Source organism: Tetrao urogallus (genome assembly GCF_951394365.1).
Source record: "Tetrao urogallus genome assembly, chromosome: 5".
NCBI classification, from domain to species: domain Eukaryota; kingdom Metazoa; phylum Chordata; class Aves; order Galliformes; family Phasianidae; genus Tetrao; species Tetrao urogallus.
Window position 1 is genome coordinate 61,632,974 of NC_136818.1, and position 25,901 is coordinate 61,658,874.

The window sequence follows — 25,901 nt, forward strand, 5'->3', positions numbered from 1 at the left end:
GAGAGAGAGATTTTTTTTTCTTTCTTTTTTTTTTTTTTTTTTTTTTTTTTTTTAAGTAAGGCTTTCTCAAACTGAAAACAAGTACATGAAATCATACGAAACCAACAGAGAAACACCCAACAGAACACCACTGTGGCCTACAAACCGTCACTGCAGTCTGTGTCTAAGCTAATGTGCCCGGTATAAGGCCATTACTCATTGGAGAAGCATCTTTAGTAAGGCAAACGGGTTGTGCTGTATGTAAACTGTATGCTACGTCTGTGTCAGGTACAGCCGGCGGCCGCTCGGTCACCGTCCTACTGCATGGGGTGAGCATGTCCTAGGTAGCAGCCCTTGGAGGGAGAAAAGAGCCCTTGTTACAGCCCCACGTGTGCATAGGCAAGCGTGCCCTGAGCTCTGCGGGAGCCCGGGGCTGTTATGAGGGTTTGGGACATCAGGAAGACTCAAAGCCAAAATATGGTTGCGTTGCTCCTGGGGATACGGGCCGGCAGACGCCACGTCCCAAAGGCCCTTGACTCGTAGAGCGCTGGGCTGCGGGCCTCCCACGAGGGGTGTGCAGCCAACGTGGGTTGTTTTCAACAACACAGTGAGAGACACTTGAAGAGAGATGGAGGATTCCCCAACAGGAGAAGGCCCCGGCACCGCTCTGCAGGGAGCTGAGCTGACCGCGGCCACGAGCAGACGTAAAGCTATGAGTGGATGGGACGGGGGAACGCCCAAAACCCCGCAGGAAAAGTGCAGTAACGTAACAGCAGGGATCGGTAAACCTGCGTCGGCTGCTCTCAGCCTCTTCTGGCTTGCAGACTCCCAGTGGGGTGTTGGACCCCTGCTGAAGGGGTTGGGATCCATTGGGATCTATCACTTCATTTTCCCTTTGTGCTTTTGCAGAACTTGGGAAATAACCCCAAGGAACCTGCAGAAGACGCTGGAAGCCGCACGTACGGCTTTTCAAGAGATTTAAACAAAAGGGGACAAAAAAATAAGGACGTGTCCTTCTAAACCAGTTAGCAAGCAGACAGCTTATTTCATGGAGGAGCGTATCTCGTACAAACGTCATGGTCACCGCTTTATCTGTGCTTCAACAAGGCACAGCGAGAGGAAAAGCTTTCAGTGCTGCTACCTGAATTTTCAGCATTTTGACAGCTTACTTTTGTCAAGTAATCCTATGGCACTGGACAGGGATCCACTTCACAGTCAGAGCAAAAAGAGTGCGGCAGCCACGCGATGGTTGGCGAGGGGCCGAGCGCTGCTGGATCCTCATCAGGAAAAGGAAAATTAAGAATCTGTATTAAAAAAATGATCCAGCTCTTACCATCAATAACTTGCAGCAAAAATTGTGGTTTCCATCTGATGGCACTGCCAGGGGCTGGAGGATCAGCGTGGGCTCTGGGCATTGCAGCTGCCCCACCACCAGCCCAGCCCCACCGCCACACGGTTGGCAAATCTCAGCTGACCTTCTCTTTCTTCCCCCAAGTTTCCAGTCCTCCCCGGGGGTGGTTTATTTTTCCTTTTGCTTTCCAAACAAGCACATCTGTGAAATGGAAGCCATGGCTGGATCCATCAGCCGCGATCCTACATTTGCAGAAGTTGTTTTCTCACTGATGGATGAGCGTTGTTTGGTGATCCCCATCCCTCTGGTCTCCAAGTTCTGACAGGCGGTTTTCCCAAATTAGCTGATATCCGGCTACAGTAGTTACAAAGAGTTTCAAGATTTACACACACACACGCACACACACACAAAATTGCTCTAAATACCTGATGAAATTTTGGCAAAGCTGCTTCATCCCCTCCAGCTGGCAGGGGGACGCAGGCAGCACGGCACAACCCACGCTGACCCCCAGGGGACCCTTCCCCACCGGAGCCCCAGACCCCAGCACGCTGAGCCCCGCGTCCTCAGTTGTTTTCAATCTGCTCGATGTCTATTTCTCCATCCAGCTGGAAGGGGCTCTGGGTGCCCGCCCCACCGCCCTGCCACGGGGTCCCATCCTCCTCCTTCCCACCACCCTCATCGGACTCCTCACAGGACAGGTCGTCCCGGCTCGCCCCACGCTCCTCGCCCCGTGTGCGTGGCTCTGGCACTGGGGTGCAGGCGGGGGTCCTGCCCGGCATCACCTCCGGGGAGTGGGGGGCTGTGGTCCATGGTTGGGTGGTGGGGAGCCGCTGAGTGTTGTCCTCTGCCGCGTTGCTAAGGCTGCTAAGGCTGTTGAAGGTCTGGCGGTTCTGTGGAAGGAAGGGGAGAGAGAGGAGCTAAGATGGGTGCAGGGTGTAAAGGATCAACAAAAACCACTTTCTGGCTTTCTGTGGTGAGCTCCTTGGGCGTTCTGTGCTCCTTCCAGAAGGCAAATCTCTGTGCTGTTTCCAAGGCTTTCGTTTGAGAGCCCGGGCCAACCCAAAGCTGGAGGACAGAGAGGGCTGCTGCTGCCTGCTGGGGACTTCCTGCTACCCAAAGATCAGCCTTGCTCCCAACATCCTGATCCATGACACCAGCAAAATGCAGCACACTTGCCTGAGGCTTTTAATTCTCATGTACTTTTCATATCCAGGTAAGCTGGGAGTAACTACCAAAACAACTTACCCCAGACTCTAAATGAAAATCATACCTTGATGTACCTCCTGAGAAACTCAGGCTGAAATCGCAGCTACTTTGCACTCCGGTTACTTGCCTCATAATCAACAGGTGCTGCACTAGTGAAGCACAGCGTACAAGAAGCCATTGCAAAGACTAGATGGACTAGATGACCCTGAAAGTCTCTCCCAGCTCAAAGAATTCTATGATTCTGTGACTCTAAGATAAGGGTTGCTCCCTCTCATCAGTGCCATTTGTGGCTCTCACCCATCCCAGGGCACATCGCAGGTACGCAGCCCCAGCTCATCCCTTCCCTGTTTTTAACACAACCTTGTCATTCCATGTGCTCTGCCTTGCAGGGGCTGAGTGTACAACAGTTTCAAGCAGAGATCTGCAAGCTATGGTTAATGGACAACATGTAATTAACACAGAACTTGCGGGAGGCCTGAGGACACATGAGAAGTATTTTCTAAGTACCTCAGAAAAATTCGCAAGCGTGTTTCCAAAAGTGATTTAGGCACTTGAAAGCTGCTAAGTCTCCTGAAAGTCAACAGCACTCTCAGAAGAGCAAATCCCTTCCACAAACAAAGCCCTGGCACTCAAGGAACATTTATTTCCATTTGTTTCCAAGCTTGGACACAATTCAGAGAAGAGTCGTGAATGCAGTGAAAATGAAGCATCAAAGTCCTCTGTACTGGCCAAAGAGAGAAGCTTAGTGCAAGGTGGTGCAAGCACTCCTGGCATCAGCACCATGCAGAGGCCTCTCCTCCATCCCTGCTAACCTCAGGGCTCCTATGAGCCTCTCCCAAAGCTGCCTGCTAACACCAGCTCAGAAGAGGAAGTTAGGCTTCTGCAGCAGTCCAGAGGTCTGAGAAGCATTCAAAGCAACCCCTGAGGGAGAGGAAGAAAATGAGATGTTAAAGAAAGCACCTGAAAAGTTGTTTACGAAAATAAGGAGTTCTTGACAACTTAAAATGAGCTGCAAAGCTGGAATCCACTGTCACCAGCCAACCACCAGAGCAAAGACCTTATGGCACGGCTCAGACTGTGTAGGGATGCTCCACAGCACTCCCCATCAGGCAGGGAGCAGATGAACAGCTAAAGGTTCCAAGAAAGAGCCCAAAGCAAATTCCATCCACAGTGATTGCCCTACACAGGGCCACCAAGGACAACAGGTCAACCAGCAACAGCCCTACCTGCTCCTGCAGTCACTTGAATTCTCTCTTCCAGGTTTTACAGGGGACCTGGGGGGGAAAGGAGCTGCAGGAAGGGACTCACCTCCTACATTTAACCTTTTCCATAGGTTTTGGTGCAAGTTTCCATAGGTTTTCCCTCCCTCCCCTCCTGCTGCCTGCATGCCTAGCAGCCAGGGATGCAGTCTGAATTCTGGCAGCCCCCGCAGCGAGAAAGCTGGAGAAATTCCTCGGGAACATTTCTTCGTAACACTCTTCCCCTCATAAAATAAGGGCCTGTGAGTTTTTCCCCGAAACACATCTCCCTCAAATAAGGAGATCCCGGTGCATATGCTAGAATAAATATTAGCACGACCGTGATCCCCGTGGCGAAACGCTTGGAACGGCTTTTGCACAAACACCTTCTTTTCCACCCTGCCAGGTTATTGCTGCAATTTTCCCAGTGAAGGTGCAACGCTACGAGCTGTCAGCGATCCCAGCCCTACCTACTGAGCTGTCATCACCTCCCATTAGCACACTGCGCTCCAGTTTCTTCAGAATGCTGCAGACAACCTGGGCTGAGAAGGGAGTGGAGGAGCTCAGGGGACCAGCGCCAGCCTCCTCAACCCCGCCATGCCTTTGTGGAACAAAGCTACGGGCACCTCGCTGCCCTGCTCTGTTTTAAGCCACTCTCTGAACCTGTTGCTGTGGGGTACCTTCACCCACAGCCTTGATGGCTATCTATCTGCTGCTTCGATCTCTTGTAGGATGGCAAAGTGCGACATGGCACTGGCATCCTGCACGTCCCATGCTTGTGCTGCCAAAGAGAACATCCATTGCTTCAGACTGAGAAATGGGTTTCCTGCCACGATTCAGATCAGGAATATACACGACACTCATATTCAATACTCGACCAGTTCTTCTCCGACTCCATCCCTAAGCTGATCTCCCCAGGGCTGACTTTATGGAGAGCTGCCATCTGCCTCCCCAAGGGGCTGAGCCATGCCAAGCCCAGCCTTCAAAACCGACACCGCCATCGGGGCTGCAAAGCCATCACCAGCACCGCCTGTGCCAGAGAGAGCTCCTGGTGATGGATGAAGTGTCAGGGGAGAAACGGCCAAAATACCGGAGGAAAAAAAACACAGCGGGCAGTTATAGGTAGATGAAATGCAAACAGCTCTGTACATCCGGAGCTGGGCTATAGGCAGTTGTGTGTCAGGGAGCTCAAACCCATCCACTATTTTTTTTTTTTTGCGATGCATCTATCGAGGCATTGAGATGGTGGTGGGCAGAGCTCCAGCTGTGCCGTGTTGCAGGCATGGGATGGCCAGCAGGGCAAGGGAAAGAAGCGGAAGCAAGTTTCCATTCCAAGGAGCTGGCCATCCCTCAGACATTACTGAGCTGTGAGATTTGCTTCGTTCCCCAGCAATGAGTCTGTTTGGAGGCACCCAGCTCTTCGTGTGCTCAAACAGGCCCAGGAGAGCCAGTAGGAGGGCGTTCAGTGCTCATTACCAAAACCACAAGCAGTCATGTATGCCAGCTTCAAAGCAAACCGGTACAAAATGCAAAGGCAGCCTGCACAGCTCTGCTGCTCTATTATAGCCTTGTTTATCCCTCAAGCCCCTCTGGCCAGATACTTATCTGGGTTGGAGACAAGGAGATGCTGGAAAACAAACCTACAAGAAGAACCAACAGCCGTCCTTGAGGGTGCTGAAATTCCAGCTGCACCGCAGGCAGCACCAAAACTCTGTGAGCCCACCCCCCACCCATGGCAGCTTCTGGGGGCTCGAGGTGCTCCCACTTCCACAACGCAGGGTAATATTAAACAATCAGATGCTGCATGCATGTTGGAACTGCCCTCTGAGAGAGGTTCTTCCTGGTAGGGATGGCTCTGGATGGCTGATTGTCTGCCTTTGTTTTCCACCCAGCTACTTGCCCCGTTACCTCCGTTGCAAAACAGCGATTCACTTTTTGCAGCCACCCTGCATGTATTTTGTCAGCATCCAGGCGGCTGTGACAACACACCTGGCAGGGATGAGTGCAGGATGTCACAGTTTGCTTCCCAGCCTCTCATTTTATGACAGACACCAGCATTTCAGTGTTTGTGTGGATGCTGCACTGAAATTCCACAGCTTTAGCATTTAATTTTGCTTTTATTCTGCTTGGTGTGTAAAACAGCTTTCACAAGCATGCTGAGAAATATCTATTATCCTACCGGGTTGCTTCACACCACATTAATAGACCAAAAATAAAGAAAAAAAGGGGAGTTTGATTAAGCCTTGAATATTAATACTGCCTTTGAGAGTGGTTTCACTGGTAGCTTTACTCTCACGTTGGAGCTCTGTAACTGCCCCAGCCGTAGTGTGGGTTTGTAATGGGTTTTCACAAATGGCAACCTGAGCCTATGGCATGGAACTGGGTGGGCTTCAAGGTCTCTTCCAACCCAACCATTCTGTGATTCCATGACTCTATGAGATGCTGCTGTAGGAGCTGTCAGTGGGAATGCTCTGCTGCTACAGAGCCCCTAGGAAGTGCTAGAGAGGTGCAATCCCAAAATCCAGGAGGGATGAGCACAGCTATGCCTGGGATCAGAGCAGTGCTGCTGCCCAGGGATCACCCACCTCATGCACAGCAGCCTCAGCGAAGCCTCCCAGCTTCATATCCATTCATAACAATAATTGGAGGAAATCTTCACTTCCTGCCAAGAACAAATATTTTCCCTAGCAGACACTGAACGCTTCAGTATGAGCTGGAGAGATCCACTCACTTGGGTCATTGTGCAACCCTACCAGCCATGAGCTGGTAATAAAGATGTGTGTCTTTATTCCCAGTTACTCACCGTGCCCATGGCTCCATCCCACATATGGCAGAGCAGAGCTGAAATGTACACAGCTACACACGGTTTGTAAGTGGTGGCTTTCCCATGCAGCCCCTCCAGCTTCTCCTCTGCTTGGCAGGAACCCCGAGGCTGTGCTGTACTTCAATCCATACCCTCAAAGCCACAGGAAGGCAGGTGACTGCTAATATCAAAGTATCACCTGGCTTCCCCTCCTCTTTAAAACCAGCTTCCATTTCCTCATTACCTTCCTGGCTCTGCCAGCTCCTGTTGATGCCTCAGCATCGGAGTGGGTGAGGGTCAAGATGGACCAACGGGGTCCTTTGGCTGCAGGGCAATGCTTGCACGAGGGCAAATGTGAGCACCAGTGAAAAAAGAGCTTTCTTGGCCTTTGCTTGTATAAAAGGAAGCTGTGGAAAACGGTTTGAGAAAGCAGAACATTTTCCAAGTGAGTCAACATGGCTATGTCCAATACTATATTTTGCACAGTCACGTACTGTAGAGGCAGCGTCTGCCAAAAAATCAGCGCAGTGGAGCAAAACTGAAGAGGAGGGTGATGGGCTCATTTCTGTTCCTGACATGGCCCTGAGCCAGAGCCATCGAGACCATCACAAAGCACGGCCCATTCCCTGCCCAGCTGGGACCCAGGGATGCCCTCACTGGGACAGGACCTACAATGACACGTGGCTGCACAGGGGTTTGACACCACGCAATGTGCTGCACACCAGTAGCAGGTGGTAACTTACTGTCAGTGCCAGCTGTCTCAGCACCACGATGGGAGGCCCTGCAGATGAAGCAGGCACTGCTTTGTGGACACAGTCCCTATTTCGGGTGAGTTCTGAGCATCTTTGAAAAGAAAAGCGAGCTGCTCTCCTGTTTTACTCAGCTCTCTTTCCTGCAGTGCTTCTGGAGAGTTTTGCAGGAAAGAAATTCCCTCAGAACTGTTCTGACCATCACTTCTAAAACTCTGCAGTGAATAAATATTTTTTACAATAACACCCGTTGCCCAGGAGGCCACCGCCACGCTTCCTCATGCCTGGAGGAGCCGTTGTGACAGCTGTGCTGGGCTTGGCCACAGCTCCAGCTTCTCTTTCATGCCCTGCCACGTGCTGCCCTGCTCTACCAGCCCCACCTCCTCCCTGAGCACTGTCAGCAGCCCCTGCTACGAGATGTGATGAATGAAGCTTCTCAGAGGGACACGGGAGAGGAACCTGGCTGCTGTTTGCAAATCCCATCACTGCATCATTCATCAGAAACGAGGAAAGGATGGGCAAGCCAGGTTTTTTTGTTTTTTTTCTTTCCAAAGAGCACAAGCAACTGCTTTTGGCCACCAGCACTGAGCTTGTCAGAGCATCAGGAGCTGGCAGTGCCCTGGCCCTTGTACCAAGGCAGCAAGGAGCAGACACAGCATCAAATAAGCATGGAGATGGTGACCTCTCCAGCTGTGGGACCTTCCTTGTCTTTTGCACCTTTGCAGATTCCATTGCCAGAGTGGTTGTTTTTTTCTGCAATCCTCTCTCTGCTGCAAAGACTTCAGCAAACAGGAGCTCAGAGCCTGTGGTGGAAATGCAAAGTCACAGCCTAAAGCAGTGATGGAGCACCTGGTGGGAAGGCAGGGCCAACCCAGGTCAGCTCAGGTGCATGCAATACAGCTGAGTGACCAGAAGGGCTGGAGCCAGGATCCACCCTTTCCCAGATCTCATTTAAGGGTTAGCAGTGGAATGGAGGGTATCTCTTGCAAGAGATCCCTGCCTACCTGAGGCCTTCCAAAGGTAGTAAGTAGCTTTTTTCCCCCCTTTGTTTCTGTGTCCACAACTGCTGTATTTGGGCTTGTCTTCATTTGCTGTAGCCAAAGTCTTTACCACCTGCTATTATCACTATACCTTCCATCACATTATAGAGCTACAGGATTACACACCAGGTTGGGCTCAGCAAAGCAAAGGGACCTGAGATCAGCACCAGCCTCTGCGGGTGCTGTGAGGTTCCTATCACGAACGTGGAGGTCTCTAGAAAGATTCAAGAGGCCCAGGGTGGGCTGGGGATCAGGCACTGTGTTGCATGAAAGCCATTTGTTAGGACCGAGCACAGTGCAAGCCTGGATAGCAGGGGTTAAACCAGGCATGTGATGCATCAGATGTGGGCATTTGGGACACAATTGGATTTTGTGTTTGCTCCAGACAGACACTGCAAAGCTCTGTTTGTGTTTCCAGCCCCATCCTCTCATGTGAGAGCAAATGGGTGCAATGCCTGGCCCTGCAGGGACAGAGCTGACTGTGGAGACAAGAGCTGGGCTGCATAAAGCAGTGGGCACAGCCCCTGCACTGCCGGGACCCCGGGGCCCTGCTCAGCTCAGAGTGCTGCACAAAGAGCCAGGCCGTGCTCTCAGATCCCTGTGCTACAAACCCAATGTGATGGCAGGGACACCTATGTCCCCAAGTACTGCCCACTCCCATGGCAGGATTTCCTATCCACCAGTTCTGTCTGGTGAGTCACAAATTCGTCATTGAAGCAGATGGGATTATTTCTACTGTAAAATCAAAACAGCATATGGAATTACACATTACTATTACTGAAACCTCTGCCGTGCCCCTAAAGCAGAGCCTGTCACAACAAACCACCTCCTATAGGCATCTTCTGAGCAGACCAACGTACTGCCCTTACTTCTTATGTTAGGAATGTCACAGAATGGTTAAGGTTGGAAAAGACCTCTGATATCCCCAACCCACCCTCACCATGCCCACCAACCACGTCCCTCAGTGCCACATCTCCATGTTTTTATGGCATGAAACTATAAGGGCATTCACAGAGGAGACAGGGATAGCACTGATGCATATGGGGTCCAGTCCAACACCGTAACTTCAAAACCATCCATGCTGCATGTACAACAGTCTGACCAAAGCCAAACCCAGCTGGCCTCCAAAGTCTCTGCCCCTCCAAGCCACCTCACTTGCATTTGATCCCAAACCGAAGCTCAGTTCCAATACATTTTTCCACCAAGCCACAAATTGACCTTTCCAGTCTCTCATTCATGTTTACTTAAAAAACACTGGGACTTGGAAGCTGGAACTTCTCTCAAGAAGTTACATCAACATCAAACTATTTCCTGGGACACGACTGGAATCCCAAACCTCCAGTTTTTCACCCTTCATCCTACCTTCGGGCAATATTTGCTACTCTTCAGAGTAGGTGCTGAGGCGGCCTGAGGTGCTGCCCATCCCATCCAAGAAAAAAGCTGCCACAACTCAAACAGAAAGCCTTACATGGTAATATAGAGAGTTTTACCACTCCAGGAAAGAGGCGGGTGGCCGGAGAGGGGAGGACGGAGCAGTTTCCCCCATCCTACAGTTTAAAAACTTTTCCCCGTTCAATATAAAGACCAGCATAAAATATTTCTAAGCTGTTAACTTCATCTTTGGGAGCCCGTGAGCTCCTTCATCTATTGACCCTCATGGATATGTGCTCTTACTCTATGATTTGGAGAGGAAACGGGACAGCCTGACTCCCACCTATCACCAACATGAACTTCCAGCTGAAGCTGAAGCTGATTTTAATACTGAAAACTGCTAAGAACCACATGACCACATTTCAAGAGGACCCTCTCGTGAGTACGGGTGCCAACGTCTCCATCCTACGAAAGCACGTGGTCCTTGGAGAAGGGTGAAGTCACCCCATGAATGGCACCATGTGTCTGTAGAGCCAGCAAGCGCTGTGAATGGCCCCATTGTACGTGGTACAAACACACCAGCACCCCTCCAGGACAAGCAGCTTCGGGAATAAGGTCCTTTCAACGCCCTCCTCACCCCAACCTCCTTGCAGGGAGTTGTAGAGGGCAATAAGGTTTCCCCTGTGCCCCCTCCAGGAAGAGCTGTTACTGCATCTGACTGCTGTTGTCACAGAGGTGTCAAGGCACGTACCAGGAAGATGTCCATCTTCCCATGCATGTTTCCCTGGACACGTGGCCATTCCTGCCTTCAGGCCAGGGCTGCGTGCTGCAGGGAGAGCTAAACAAATACATATATACATGTGCCACTTGGAAAAATAAACCAACCACCAACAGCTTTAAAAAGGATAGCTGCGTTTGGAAACGTGCTAACACAAATTCACATCTCGTACCAACAGCTCGTATCAACATCTTACAAAGCAGGAAGCAGAACGGGCAAGAGACAGCAAGGACCCATTCTGCCATTACTAAGGATGATTTCAGATTCTGATCCAGGGCCGCCGCGATCGCTGCGACAGACGTGTTTCGTCTCCCTTGCCGCTCTCCAGAGCCTGTGTGAAGGAAAGCAATCTGCTCAGCACATACGGCAACGCCAGGGCCGGCCCCTGGCTCGGCGCTCTGGGGATGAGTCAAATGGCACAGCATGAATCAACGTCTGCGCTGCAGTGAAGCTCTGCAGTGCTGCCCCAAATCCTGCCCATCCGCCGGCCCACAAGACCCTGCAACATCACCCCTCTCCTGCATCTTCTATTGCACCTACCCAAGGCTTTGAGAAAAGGTGCTGGAGAAACCACGCCGCCCGTGGAAAAATATGATTCTGACCATTTTGTATCAAAAAGAGTGTTTCAAGGACAGTGATTTTCAGGGTTTGGTATCTGCCCAACGCTGATGCCTTTCTGATTTGGTGTTGTACCAGTACACGAGCAGCGTGAGTCCACCTCTCTAAGGAAAATGCAGAAAAAATAGACAAAAACAGGCAACGAGGGCTTTGAGGAATTAAAGGCAATGTTTTTTCCAAGCATTTTCCCTCCCAAAAGAACTTTAACATTTAGATCCCTTTCTTAATTAGCCCAGCTATGTGGCCATGTAATTGCTTCCAGGAGCAGCTCACTCCCCTCCTGCCTCAAAGCCTCCTGCCTCAAAGCCTCCTGCCTGGCCCAGGTATCCCTCTTGGTATGAAGAAAACATTTATTTCAGGTCAAATTATTCTTATTTTGACTATGGTGCCGGGTTTATGGCCTGTAAACACATGTGGTTACCAGCACGAGCAAAGAATTAACTGATGCGCTGCCAAAGCCGGATGCTGATTTGGGAGCCAGGCTCGGTCCCTGGCTCTGCTGGTGGGACTCAGTTTCCCCAGGTGTGAAATGAATGCCTATAAGCCATTTCTACCTCCCCTAAGTCCAGAGAAGAGAAAACGTGCAGCAATATGGACCCTTGCCATTTTTTCTGCTCTTCATCTCAAATCACCCAACCACTTTCATTGCCTGACAGTCATTAAAAGCTGCCTAAGGGAACACTGATCCCAACACCCAAATCTGCGTGGCTTTCTCAAGCACACTGACCACAGTGTCTCCCAGGAGGAACCAGTTGGTTTTTGTGACATTCCCTTCTTGAGGAGGGCTCCCACACAGTGCCTCACACCCCAAAATCCGGCCCCACCAAAAGCAAGAATGCTCACCATAACCTGCCTCATCTTGCTCCCTGCCAGTCCTCCCACGTGGAGACAGCTTTCGGGTGAAAAACTTTCCATACCCCAACTAAGCAATGAGGAAAACCCCATCCTTTGCACAGCCCCCAGAACTGCTTTTTCCTAAGTCTGCTTTTGCAACCGATGCAGAGCTGCAGCCCCGCTTCCTCAAACTCAGCAGCCAGCCCTGCGTGGGTCAGACCTGCTCCATGAGGACAGGCACAGGGCCAGCTCCTTGGGCTCTGTGGTGATGGCCATGTTGTTTGTTTGTGCTAGCAACGCATGGGAGGCAGCCAGCAGCAGCCTGGCCACAGAGCTGGCACCGACGGCTGGGGAGGAGGTGCCACCAGCACGGGGGCTTCCTTCCTTGATGGCATCGCTGCTTGAGCAGTGTGAGCCGTCCTGGCAGCAGCACTCCTCTGCTCTGGTGCCGGAGGGCAGCCGGGTAATGCAGGTCATGCAGGCAGTGCTTTTCAGGCTTGGAGGATGTTTTGAGGTAGAGTACAGGAGCCAGAGAAAATACAGCTACTCCTTATGGTTGAGGTTTTCAAGGAACCGAGCTGCACTGAGCAGTGAGTGATCTGATTTTTGTCATTCTTTGGGCCCTTGCTTGAGTCCAAAGCCAAGGCTACACAAATTATGCGTGCACCCAGGCTTGGTGTCCAGAGGGAAAGGGAAGCTCCGCAGGCTCAGCCGGAGTCTCCCTGCACAAGGCCTCCACTGCTTTGCTTCCCAGCTGACAAACATCCACCTTGGTTAAGCCGACGGAGAAGCTCGCTCTGCCCTAAGACCTCCCAGAACAATTTGATGAGTTAACTCTGCATTTGGAGTCCAGCAACTTCAGGCACATCCAGTGCAAGGGAAATGTGACACGCACATGTGACACCTTTGGGCAAAGGCCTACGAGCACCATTCAGCACCCAGGGACACCCCTGACATCCTCTGCTCAGAGCTCAGACTGCTCTTCAGCTTCACTCCAAGCATCCCAGCTCCCACTGGTCTACGTGTTGGGACCACATAGGGGCATTTCCCGTGGTTTTTCCTGAAGGAAGGGAACAGCTGCTCCCCCTCTGCTCCTCTCACAGCCCCTCACTTACCAAACAGCTGCTGTGGCACTATCAGCATCCTTTCTGTGGCAATTCCATTACCAAACACATTCAGTACGGTGACATATGGCTGCTTTTAGCATCTGCATTATTTCATAACCACAACCCTCTGTCCATGCAGTCCCCATTTCTCTTTTTTTTGTTTCACTTTTGCAGCCACGCTTGCAGGATGAGCAAATGCAACCACAGCCTGTGGGAGCCGGTGGCCCAGCTCCGCGTGGTCTGGAAAGGGTTGCAGTGGGCTCCAAATCTTTCATGCAGCCTTAGCACTGCAGCCAGCAGGCACCAAGGTCTGCCATCCTCCAAGAGTGCATCTTAGATTCTTGTGGGTCCTAATTTGGGCATATACCCTGGTGTGGCTCACAAGCCTAGCTGACAGGCTGGGATTTGTTAGATGCCTTAGCACTTCTTTTAAAACCTGGGCAGGGCTGGCACCACCAAGACCTGCAGATGATGCCCTGAGCCCTTGGTCGGTCTGCCAGTAGGAGGGCAGGATGGATGTTTTTGGGAGTGCCTCTCCACCTGCCACTCTCCCCTTCCCAGCCATTCATTTGCAAATGTTGGCAATTAAAGAGCAGAAAATCACCAAGAGCCTTTGGGAAAAATAATAATTGCATCATAGGCATTTTCAAAGATTTCAGGGGAGGTTCAGTTTCAGGTTATTTATCAACTGTCAGGAGAGGTTCAAGTTGGATATCGGGAAAAGGGAGTGATGGGACACCGCTCTCAGACATTGGGTTTGGGTGGCCCTGTGTGGAGCTGGGGGTTGGACATGATGGTCCTTGTGGGTTCATGCCAACGTGGTGTATTCTATGAAAATAAACTCATTTGTTGCTTTAAGGAGAGATTGAAGCCCACCATGGCTGTGACCTGAAGAGGATGGTCCACACTATTCAGCACAGCCTGTTCTGCATTGACTTCAACAGCCCAAAGCACTCATCCCCAGGAAAACTGCAACAGGACTGGCACGTTCTATGAGTTCTGCTCCCTTCTTGTCTGTATTCCTCCTACCAATACCTGAACCTGCAGTTGGTTCTCCTCTGCACTGCCAAAACCATTTCTCACTCATCTCACCGCAGCACAAGCATCACTGTGACGGTAACCACCGTGTGGGCTCTCAAAATAGCTCTGGGAATAAAAATAGTACAGTGTCTTTTATCTCTTCCCTTTGTTCACCACCAACTACTCCAGCAAATGCAGATGGGGCACACGTGCAGTAATCCATCAGCTCATTGGCCTTCACAACTCATTCAACACTTTGGTCTAATCCTGAAAGGTCTTGTGAACATCCCTCCGCTAACAAGCGCTGTCAGCTCCCCTTGAAGGTGAGCAGCTCCAATGGCAAGATACCTTCAACATGTTCAACGCTGCACAAACTCCCACCCAGGCCTGTAGGAGATTCTGCCCTGCACTACAGGTGAAGCAACAAGTGGCTGCTCACTGGGAGAGAACTAGAGCGGGGGAGGCACGACAAAAAGTTGATGGCTAAACTGCATTCCATCTCCTCGTCCACGGTGAGAACTTGATGGATAGGACAAAGGGTTCAGAGCCAGCCTGCTGCCAACCACAGTGCTGTGCTGGGTGTGTTTTAGAAACGTTTCCACCAACGCAAGGAAATGAGAGGGCCTTCAGTCATGCCAATTGTAGCTAGTAAAAGGCAGTAACAAGTGTCAGTTGTTTTCACTGCCCGTCCAGCTTATTAGCTAATGAAATAAGCTCAGCATATTAAATGTTACTGGCATGGTTTATCAAAAGATGATTGCAGTGCCATGCATTGTCCTCCGCAATCACCCCAACACGTCATTCTCTGACTCCTTTTATCTGTTAAGCTCTTCTGGAGGAGGAAAAACTAATCACATCCTCCAGCACAAATGAGCTCATTTGAACACCCGTTGAGCTGCCAGGCATGAAATGCCATCAAGTATCACATCCCTGAGGGGGGAACAAACGCGTTTATAGCGCGGGATGATGAGGAGTGAAAACACCAGGATGTTTCTTAGCCTCACCTGATGCAGTGTTACGAACAACACTGGGACACCAATGTTGCACAGACGGAGCAAACCACTGCTTGGAACAAAAGTGCAGCTGCTATAGGTACAAAGCCCTGAGCCTGCTGCTGGGGCGCAGCGTGAGCCGGATCCCCGCCACCGCACGTGGCACAGGAAGAGGGAGGCCGTGCCCAGCTCCCAGCCTTACCTGGGTCATCTTGGCCAGGTCCAGCGAGGGCCGCGGCTCCTGTGCATCCTGGGGCCGGCGCCGCTTGACGCCCACCTTCTTGTCGTTGAGGACACAGGGCTGTGAGCGGCTGCGGCACAGCCCACCGGCACGGCGGCCCAGCTGCGGTGTGGAGGCCGGCGTGCTGCTGGCCGAGGGCGGGCCGGGCTCCGAGGAGGAGAAGCGGTCGTGAGAGCAGGACAGGGAGCGCTGCATGTCCGCCCGGCCGCCCTCGGGGCTCCAGGCGTCACCTCCAGCCCCCGATCTCCTCGGCAGGCAGCCCAGACGGTGGTCGCAGGACGAGGCCAGAGGATGGGAGCGGGACGGCAGGCTGAAGCTGGAGCTCCTCTGCATGGTGGCCGAGCCGTTGGAGTAGCGCTGGACGCTCCCCCCGCTGTAACACCGTCTCTTCTCAACCGGCGTCCAGACCTTGGAGCCCAAAGGTCTCCACGATGTCCTGCAGCTGGACATTTCATCCGAGAAAGACAGCGAGCGGCACTGGCGCTTGCTGGGCGGCGCCGATGGGTTGCTGTGAGGATCGCTGAGGCTGAGCTCTTTGATGAGGTTGGTCACCGAGCAGGTGCTGGTGGCTTCCCGTGGCCACAGCGCGCCCTCCTCACCCTTGTCGGCCAGGCAGTCCCAGATGCTGGTGCCCGGCTGCTCGATCTGCAGTGGACATTTCCTGCTGAGGTCTCCCCATCTGTCATTTTCTGGTTCAGAAATGATAAGAACACACACACGCCCACAGGCATTAGCGTTAATTAATTCTGCGATTCGCTTTCCACGTGCATAAACAAAGAGTAGCATATGGGACGTTTTGCAGTACAAATTAATTAACGCTCGGAATATGGTTTTCCGAACCGCCAGCACAATGGTTGCTGTGGCATAGATGGAGAGAGAGAGACAAAGCGATAATTGCAGCAGGAGCAAAACTGCTAGAAGATGATAGGAATTTGCCTTTGAATATCCAGACTGCACTGGCTAAGGGGCATCCAGCATTATGAAATGACACGTTGTTGTCACATCTCTGGGGTAGATCATGCCTTGGATGCTTTCCTCAGACTTCACAAGCAATGGTTGCCTGAGAGGTGCACAAAAAACCCAAAGTCGGGGCTGCAAACCCAAAGCTGCTGCAACACCGGGCTGAGATGGACCTGGGGGCTTCCCCACAGCAGAGGTTGTGGCCACCACTGTGGGCAGAGGAATACAGACAGGACATCAGAGCCTACAGGATGTCAAAGCCGTATGCACACTGGGCTGTCCTGCTTGCTGACTGCTGAAACAGCATTGCTCCAGTGAAGCCAATAAAACTTCATCCCCATTAAGGCTCTGAGCACCTCTCCCACAGCCATAGAATCATAGAATGGTTTGGGTTGGAAGGGACCTCAAGTATCATGAAGCTCCAACCTCCCTGTCACAGATAAGGCCACCAACCTCCACATTTAATACCTGCCCAGGCTGCCCAGGGCCCCATCCAACCTGGCCTTGAACAACTCCAGAGATGGGGCATCCACAGCCTCTCTGGGCAGCCTGTGCCAGCAACTCAGCACTCTCATAGTAAAGAACTTCCCCGATATCCAACAGCTACCCAAAGACACCATGTCTAACCGAAATTAGAGCACGTAACAATCTCTATGCTGGCTGATACTGTGTTAGATGCCCACCTCCCATCCTTCCCCCCAACCTGGGGTTTCCTCCTGCTTTGGCCCAGATGCTAATCTCCCGAGTCACCCGTGCTGCTGTGCCCACCAGTTTTGCACATTTTGCACTGATCTTTCAAACCTGCAGGTTTCAGGGGATGGCTTGAAGGCATTCATTTTATGAGTTGGGCTTTGGGGATCTGCGCAAAGCTCTGAGAAACTTGTGGCTCCGAAGTCAACGGGTTCTAACTGCATTCAAAATGTGTACAGCAATGGGTCAAAAGCCACTTCATAGAACCAGAGAATCATGATGGTTGGAAAAGACCTTTAGGATCCCTAAGCCCAACCCCATCCTACCCCCATCGTGCCCAATGACCACATCCTTCAGTGCCACATCCCCACGGCAGGAACATCTCCATGGACAGTGACCCCACTCCTCCTTGGACAGCCTGTGGCAATGCATAACCACTCTTTCTGAGAAATTTTTCCTAATATCCATGGGGACACGGGGAAACTGCAAAGCAGGCTGCAGCTGCATGCAGAGATCCCAGCGATGACCACGTGAAAAGAGGATTAAGCACGATGATCTCATTCACACACATGGTTCCCTGACTATAAAAGAAGAAAGGAGGACCATCAGGGCCGGGCTCCTTGTCGCAGGCTGCTGGGGCCAGCAGGGCTCTGTACAAACACGCCGCTGATGCTCAACAGGAAAACCATGGTAGGGCTGCACCACTGGCTGCTGCAATGGAAAAAAGTCATCACCCAACAGACCTTCTCTGGTAACTGTTATTGTTGACGGGAGGCAAACCGTGCTAGCTAACCGTCGCTGCAAAGTTTCATGTGATCATATCTAAATGGTACAGTATTTTTTAGGGTTGTTTTTGCGTTTTTTTTGGGTTTTTTTTTTTTTTTTTTTTTTTTTCCATTTAGATCAATCAACTCAAAACCGTGCCCAGCCTGCAGCTGCAGGTACAGCCTGATGGCAGGAAAGATGCCACAGCACAGACCGCTTCCTACCAGGGCCCGCTTCCAGTTGGGAGGTCAGACCTGGGGCCCTGCAAGCTGATACCCCATAAACCCCTTTTGGCTCCTTTCCCTATTTCCCCTTGCCAGCAGCTGCCAGGACACCACCAACCCCCAGCAGCCCTGCGCTGCACCGCGCCGTGCCTTAACCGCTGCTGTCCTCATTTCAAAAAGCACGATGAGAAGTGAGAAATCCGTGCTAAACAATTACATCTATGTTTAGATCTTTATTATTTTCCCCCCTTATTATGCTGCCAGCAAAGAGATTTCTCGGGTCAGGTCACCAGACAAAAGAAACAGAAATAGAAGCTAATTTTTTATGGCAAGCTGCCACGACCCCCATGCCCAGACGTCACGTTTTACAAAAGGGCCTTGGTAAGCTTGTTCAAGAGGATACAGGATACCTTCCTCTTTCGACATTACTTCTGCACAAACAGCTGTAAAACTTCAACAAAAAAAAACACCAAAAAACAAATCACAAAGAAAATTGCAAGCATACTGTTATCCCGAGCGACAACTTTGGGTTATTGTTTGCTTTCCTCCTTTGTGCTCAGCTTGTGCTGAAGGAAACTGGGGCTCTGGCAGGGCAGCTGCCATCCAGGAGATGCTCATGCATGGGGTGCTCCGTTCCCCTGTCGCCCCCCAGGACAAACCACCCATGCAAAGCCCCACAATAACCCAGAATGTGGTCTTTTTCCGAAGCAAAGTGATGCTAACAGAGTAACAAATTGAAAACAGGGATCATCTAAGCATTGAGGGTGTAATTAAAAGACTTGGGAGCCACTTATGAGGAAAAAAAGTCTGTTTTTCTGCTCAACTTTTTAAGACTAAGATTCACATCCTGAGAGCACTGATAACAATAATTGCAGTGGAATCATTAATACTGCTGCGGTTACGCATGTATTAAGTTTCTTAAATTACAAACCTCAGCTTGGTTTACCCAGAGGCAGCAATTTGTTCCAGGGCAAAATCCATCATGAGAACTCCTCAGTTCAGAAATAAACGGCTTTGCTGGAGAGCACTCTTTGCCCATCAGAAAACGATGGGAAGGCATTCACAACCAAGGCATGATGTAGATAGAGCATGTGGGGGCACTTCCCTGCTTAAATGGGTCCTTCTTGGTGGTCAGTGTCCTCAGACAAAACAGCCTGGGCCTCTTACTTATGGATTTTAACTTGAAACTGCAGAACTAAATGCTTCCATGCCCTTGCTGAACATGCCCACCGATGAAACAAGGATGACTTTATCAGGCATCAGGTTTAAAACACCGCCATCTACTTCTGAACTTCCTCTGGGGCAAAATCCTGGTGTTTGCTCTCACAAGCATACATGTCTGGCACACAGCCTCAAACATCCATCTTTTTCCCTGGGTAACCTCTATCACATCAAACAAGCACACAGGTCCAGGTCACGAGGCTCTCAGAAGCTCTGTTCCAAACCCATGGGGACTGGTACCATCCTCAAAGCATCCCTAAGATCTCTGCACAAGCAGCTCTCATCAGATGAAGGCATCCAGGTCACTGTAGGCACATTTCCATGCGTTGAGCTGCACATTTTGCACTGGCCACACAAGAACTTGCCAGCTCCCTTGTCCATGAGCTCCAGAAGGGCACGTAACACCTGGAGGGCACTTCTGGGAGGAGAAGCTGAAGGCATTTCGGTTGTCCAGTGTGCCGAAGAGGAGGCTGAGAGGAGAGCTGGCTGTTCTCTGCTGATTCCCAAGTATGTGAGTGCTCAAGAGGTGTTTGGACAATGCCCTCGCTCTATGCTTTAGCTTCAGTAAGCCCTGAAGCAACCACCACAGCCCTTACAGCGAGATCTGGGCACCAAAACCTGACCACCCGGGCTCCTCACCACAGAGAAAGGCATCAAATCAAAACGCTGACACAACGTTAACTACCACGACACAAATGTGCTGCTGCAATATTTTTACGGCCGCTTTCTATACATAATGCATGATCCTTCTGCTCAAGTTTCCTCTCCGTTCTTTTCCTGTGAAATAATTTACATTCATACATAATTTATTGCAGCAAACTTGTAAAGTGATTACGGGCTTCAATCAATTTTTTTTCCCCCTCCTTTTTGGCAGATAAACTCCATTTGGATCCCAACCCAAACATTTCTCTGCCTTCGGGTGTGCATCCAGTTCCCTTTTTCACATGTTCTTTGCGTCGAACGTTGGTCTCCCACCCTCTGTGCAGCATGGAAAGGCAGTTTGTATTTTCCACTGCCCCCCGTTTACGTTCAAGAGATGATTCCTAAACGTGGAGCAAATTCAATGGCTGTAATTAGCTGATGGCAGCGCCACGGAGCCTGACAGCCCTCCTGCTTTCCCATGGCACAACTAAGATTAAAAAAAGATGTGTGGAGCTGTGCTTCAATGGGAAATGCAAACAACAGGCCCATACTTACTGCCTGAGAATGTGCCCAGGTGGCACGTGCTTGGTGTCAATAGCCATATGACAAGGGCAAAATCCACACAGTTTCAGTAAAAATAAAACATCCCTCATCACCTCTCTCTCACCAGCAGTCACCTGGCTCACTAAACAGTTGGGATGCCAGGTCAAAAATTACTTCTTGCTCTCAGAGAATGTGAGGCTGTGGCTATTGTTACAAATCCACTAAGCTTCTTGCAGAGGGGTGCAAAAGAGTACTGCTTGCTGCTACTGATTGAGATGCCTAGTGCTTCCCACATACCTGCTTAGAGAGGAATCAGGCAATATCACCAGGGCATTGTTAAAATAGTGTACATCTTCCACGACCATCCACCCACAGACAGAAAATTCTCAATGCAGCAAGCCAAAAATAATACCCAAACTTTCTAAAATGCTGGCTGCTTTCTCTAGCGCAGCCACTGATACCTTCACAGGGGTGCACAGTGGAGAACGCACGGCAAGAAAAGGAAACAGATCTCCATCTGGTAACAGGACAATTCCTTTACTCCCAGGTGTTTTAAGGGCACATCAAGGAGAAGGGAAAGAGGAAACCGGTTTTGTTTCTCTAAATAGCCTTTTGCTGGGAAAAAGAATCAAGATGAAATGCCTAAAACTACGAATTCAACGGTCTTCTTAGTAATACTGCTATCACCCCACACATAAATCTAAATATTTAGCTCACCTTGAGAAGTAGAGCAAATATTGCAAATATTGGATCTGACACACCAAGTCTTTAATAAAGCTTACTAATATATTCAGTTTTTTAAAAGTTATAATTGATTTTCGGATCTTCTCAGACTTCAGTACCTTATGAGAGGCTTACATGTAAAAGGTGTGGGCGTCAGTGTGCTCCTTTCCCACTCAAAGTGGTTCTCAGGACATTTTGCCTGCACTGGTATCAGCAGAGTGCCTTGTGCTGCTGCTGGCGTGCCATACTGAGGCATTTGCCATGTTCATGTTTTGCCTTCTTCATGTTTGGCCCCGAGGACACAAATACATGCTTGGGCAATGGGGGCAACCCCCGTACCTGGCATCCCCTCTGCTATTGCCAGCCCCAGTGCTCTGGCAGGAACATTAGACAGGAAGCAAGTGACACTCAAACCAACCTTACGCTGCACACAAGCATGTGCCAGCCCAGGCTAGCTGGGTTTCTTGGTTATGGGGTGCATAGCTGGGGCCTTGGCCAGCTTCTTCCTACCCCTCCCATAGATATGCATCCCTGGATATCTCACCACATGTGGTGAGATGTGGTGAGAACCCCCAGTGCCCAGGCCTTGCTCTGCTCAGGATGTGCTACGTGACCATGCTGATGCTGGCTGGGTACCACTCCAACCTTCCCGGATTCATTCATTTCCATGCTTTTGCTCTCAGCCTGAAATATTCACCCACTGCGCATTCAGCTCCATCATAACCCTGCAACTCTTTTAAAATGCATCAGCAAGTTTCAGCACGGAGTTGGTTTGTGGTCGTGGCCCAAGTTTGAAGACATCAAGAAGAGCGTTTGGGAAAGATGCCTAAAATTGAGCACAAACCAAACAGGGCTCTCTCGCACCCCAGAGACTCACTCCTCTTGACTGGGCATGACAAAGACAATTACATGGTAAGCTGTCGGTCAAGGAGGTGAGATTAGGTTCCCTTGGAAACAGGATAATTTGGCAGCCAAGGAAGACCAGCGCAGCGCTAGGAAGACGCAAACGGCTTTGTAAAAGCTATTAACACCAAGCTGATTTTCAATTAGGCTTAGACTCTTCATATTTGTGGAAGAGCCTGCCAGTGCCATGGCACAAAACAAAACCATCTGATTGGATTTCTTTGTTCCTTACTCATTTTTGACAGACAGGAGAAAGGGGACGGACTGTTTCTGCCCATTCTTGACTTTGAAGCTTGTGACTTTCATCTGAAAAAAAAATATCAAAACATCTTCCATCTTTTCCCCCCTCCTCCAAACAACTCAAGTATCGGAGAGCTTGGGAAATATCTCCTCTCAATGCATGTGCTCAGCTCCCATTAACGCTAATGAGAGTTGTGTCCACGAAGAAAAGGGGCAGTTGCTTTGTCTGCAAAGCATTGGCTTTCATACCAAGTAGCTTGGCTCAAATTTGACCTACAATTTTAATTGGCATTTGAGACTTTGCCTAGGGTCTGGCTCCCCATTTCAAAACCCAAAGAGCACTGTATAGTGACGCATCCTCCTGCATTACTGTTTTTCAAGATGCTGGGCTGATGCACCAAAACCCCATCAATTTCAGTAGCCATTCAGCAAGATAGTTGGTAGCAAGCTACGCCAAAAACGGTGTTAAACATTATATATAACAGCTTATGTTATTGTGAAAGGCAAAAAAGATACTTTTGTTGTTGCCTGAGGTCTGTCCATACACACTGTGCCAAAAGGAAGAATATTTTTAGTTATAATACAGATATTTATCATTTCAGCACACTTTGGAGTGTGCTGAAAACAACCAGAAAAACTTATCATGCAAACAGTCAAGAGCTGTAGTTGAGGGATGGATGCTCGAACACATGAGACACACAGTCTAAGAGCCAAAACGCTTATGATCCCAACTGCATGAATAACTTCAAAGATGCACACAAAGCAGTGGGGAAGGAGACAAGCAATGTGCTCAGCACTGCGGGGCAGCAAACCACCCCTGGGCAGGGGCTTCCCATACTGGGGGCAGTGGGATGGGCAATACTGAACCCCAAGGCACAGGGCATGGGTGGGCTGCATCCCAGGCTTTGCAGGGCAGCATTTTTAGGAGAGGTGCAGAAGATGAGGACGTCTTCCCACGCATTGCCAAGGACCCAGGAGCGCAGATGAAAGAAATACGGGCAGAAGGTTTTGCTACTTACCCATAATGCCACAAGAGAAGAGGGTAGGTCCTTGACTCATCTTTGGAGTGTGCTGAAAACAACCAGAGAAACTATTCACTTCCAGCAGGCTCAATCTATGTGTCAGAAAAAACACCCAGCCCGCATCCTCGGCTCGGGCATCCACAGCCAGACCCCAAGCGTGCGGCCTCATCTCCCAGGCTGCACATCATCCACCTTCCATCCTCCCTCAGACAAACTGAGGTTAACTGCACGATGTGGAGAGTTGCTGTCACGGCCTGAACTTACAAATGATCAGTCCTGCAGCTGTTCCTGCCGGCAGGACCCAAAGCTCTGCAGAACACAAACTGGGAGCTGGACAGTAGTGAATCAGCAGAGGCTGAAGCCCTTCCACGCTCATGCAGGCCTCCCATCTAGACACAGGGCTGCTTTGTGTTTTGCCTAAACATACAGCGTGTTTCTAAGGCACCCCAGCACTTTTTCTGAGGATTCTGCACTTGGATGGTGCCAACATGCACTAAAAATAGGGGAAAATGCCATTATATGGGCACTAAATAAGCCCAGTTGGCTTTTTATGCTCTTTTTTTTTTTTTTTTTCCCCAGGAATTTTCCTCTTGACTGTGTGCGACAAATCATCAGACTTCTAAAAATGGGCATGGACAGTTTTATATACAATAAATCAATATGTCATCTGGAGCCACATGCCATTTCAGCTATGTCTGCAAAAACACACTTTCATACTGATCATCCTTTTGTTATCCCACAAAACATCCACATTCTGCTTCTGAAGTGTCTGTCCTGGCAATTCCATCCCATCTGAACGAGGCTTTACTTCATCTGAGCTCCACATCCATCTGCACCACCATAGTTGTGTTTTATCCACCATTAGGCCACTGCATTTGCACCTTCTCTCCTGATTCCTCTTTAATACATTGCAAATAATAATAATGAAAACAAGATTGTACCAACTGCCGACAAACCGATGAAATCACTTTGTATGCTGCCAATACTGAGCGTAGAGGGATGCAGAGGCAGAAAGCAGGGATTTGTGCAGATGAGGAGATGGGAAATAACGGTAGGTTACATTTTTTGGACCACCTTTTTAGGTGAAAGAAAGAGATCTCTTTCTGCCAGGCCCCATCTTATTAAGATGAAGGCAAAATGAATCAGGAGACAAGGATGGCATGCAGCTGTCTCTGAAGAGTGGCCAAAGTGGAACAAACACAGACATGGGACAACCCTAGGAACAGCAGCACACATCTGCATGCCAGCCCCCAGAGCAGCATAGAATCATAGAATCACAAGGTTGGAAAGGATCAAAAAGATCATCCAGTCTAACCATCCCATCACTGTTCCTACCACAAAGCAGGCTTTGTTCAGAGACCAAAGTGAATGCCTGCAAACGAGGAAGGAAGAGGAACATCTCCAAATAACACACATCCCATATTGAGTGCAACTGCTATTTTACAATGCTCAGCCTAGCCATGTTGGGATACAAACCAGCCAGCAAGCCCACCACCCTCCAGCAGGTGATGGTGCCTGCTGCTCAGACGTTTATTGCCTTTGAGTTTTACTCTCTGCGCTCTCTGCCAACATAAAAACTGCTGCTCTCTTTGCTGGATCAGACTTCTTCTGAACATCTGCCTCAATTTAACTGCCCGGACAACCTGGCAATGCAAACTGTATAACCAGAACAGTTACTCCCTGTTGACACAGCACTAGCACCATGGCAGGCACTCAGCAAACAAGGGAGGGCAAAGTTTGGTGGTGTGGCTATGCAGCCCATCCCGCACAACATGAGAGCTCCTGCTCTTCTCCTTCCTGCAGCTGAACCCCCACACCCTGGGGTGCTCAGCAGCCTGCACTACCAGCCCAGGAAACCAGCTCACAGAGTGCTCCATCCTCAGAGAACTTGGGCATTACCATCACTTTTATGCTCCAAATGCCCATGTATGGCTGATCCTGCCAGATGCTTCCTGAGCATCCTTATCTGTGTCTCCCTGCGCAGCACAGTTTTCTGCCTCCTTCCTTTCCAGACTGTGACCATTCATCCTGCAGAACAGGGGTGAAAACCCCAACATCCCCCCTGGGTGTTACCAGACAGCTCTGTGTCACCCTCCACCCCACCATAATTCTGCCTTTTTCAGCATCATTTGTTGCCCTCATTTTTCTGTTACCTGCTCATTGGGTGCGCTTGGGTTTGCATCCCTCTGTGCTGCCAGCAGGACTGTTAGGTAACAGTCCTCTCCATCTCCCACTTAATCCTGCTCCCCACTTGCTCATCCTCCTAATAATCATGAGCATCTGTTCACTCTGGGCAAAGCAACTTCTAACCCATGTTATTCACAGTTTATTCTATTGTGTGCTCACCGAAATGCACATATGCAACAGCCACAGCACTCCAATCATTTACTCACTGCCCGCATTTTGGATATTAACGAGCCCAGCAGAAACCAGTGCAGCACTAGAGAGAAAACCACCTCAAGATCCAACCCTGCAGTGTGAAAAAGCATCCTAAAGCCACAGCAAAGCGATGGCAACAGCAGCAGAGTTGTGAAGAGCACCGCCGCGATGCTTACCAGCTCAGTCCTGCATGTTACAGAGTCAGCACCTTTGTTTTCCCGAGTTTTGGTTAAGATCATCACCATGGTAATGCAGTCCTGCAT

At 50.2% G+C, this 25,901-nt stretch overlaps 1 protein-coding gene across 1 annotated transcript; it reads right to left on the minus strand.

The window, feature by feature from the left end:
- Positions 1-1,893: 1,893 nt before the first annotated feature.
- Positions 1,894-25,901, minus strand: FAM53B (family with sequence similarity 53 member B; the record flags this gene model as incomplete). The annotated part of the gene is made up of 4 exons (XM_079536220.1): positions 1,894-2,220; positions 15,288-16,015; positions 23,257-23,308; positions 25,815-25,901. The coding sequence occupies 4 exons, from the start codon at positions 25,899-25,901 to the stop codon at positions 1,894-1,896; spliced, it is 1,194 nt and encodes a 397-aa protein (XP_079392346.1).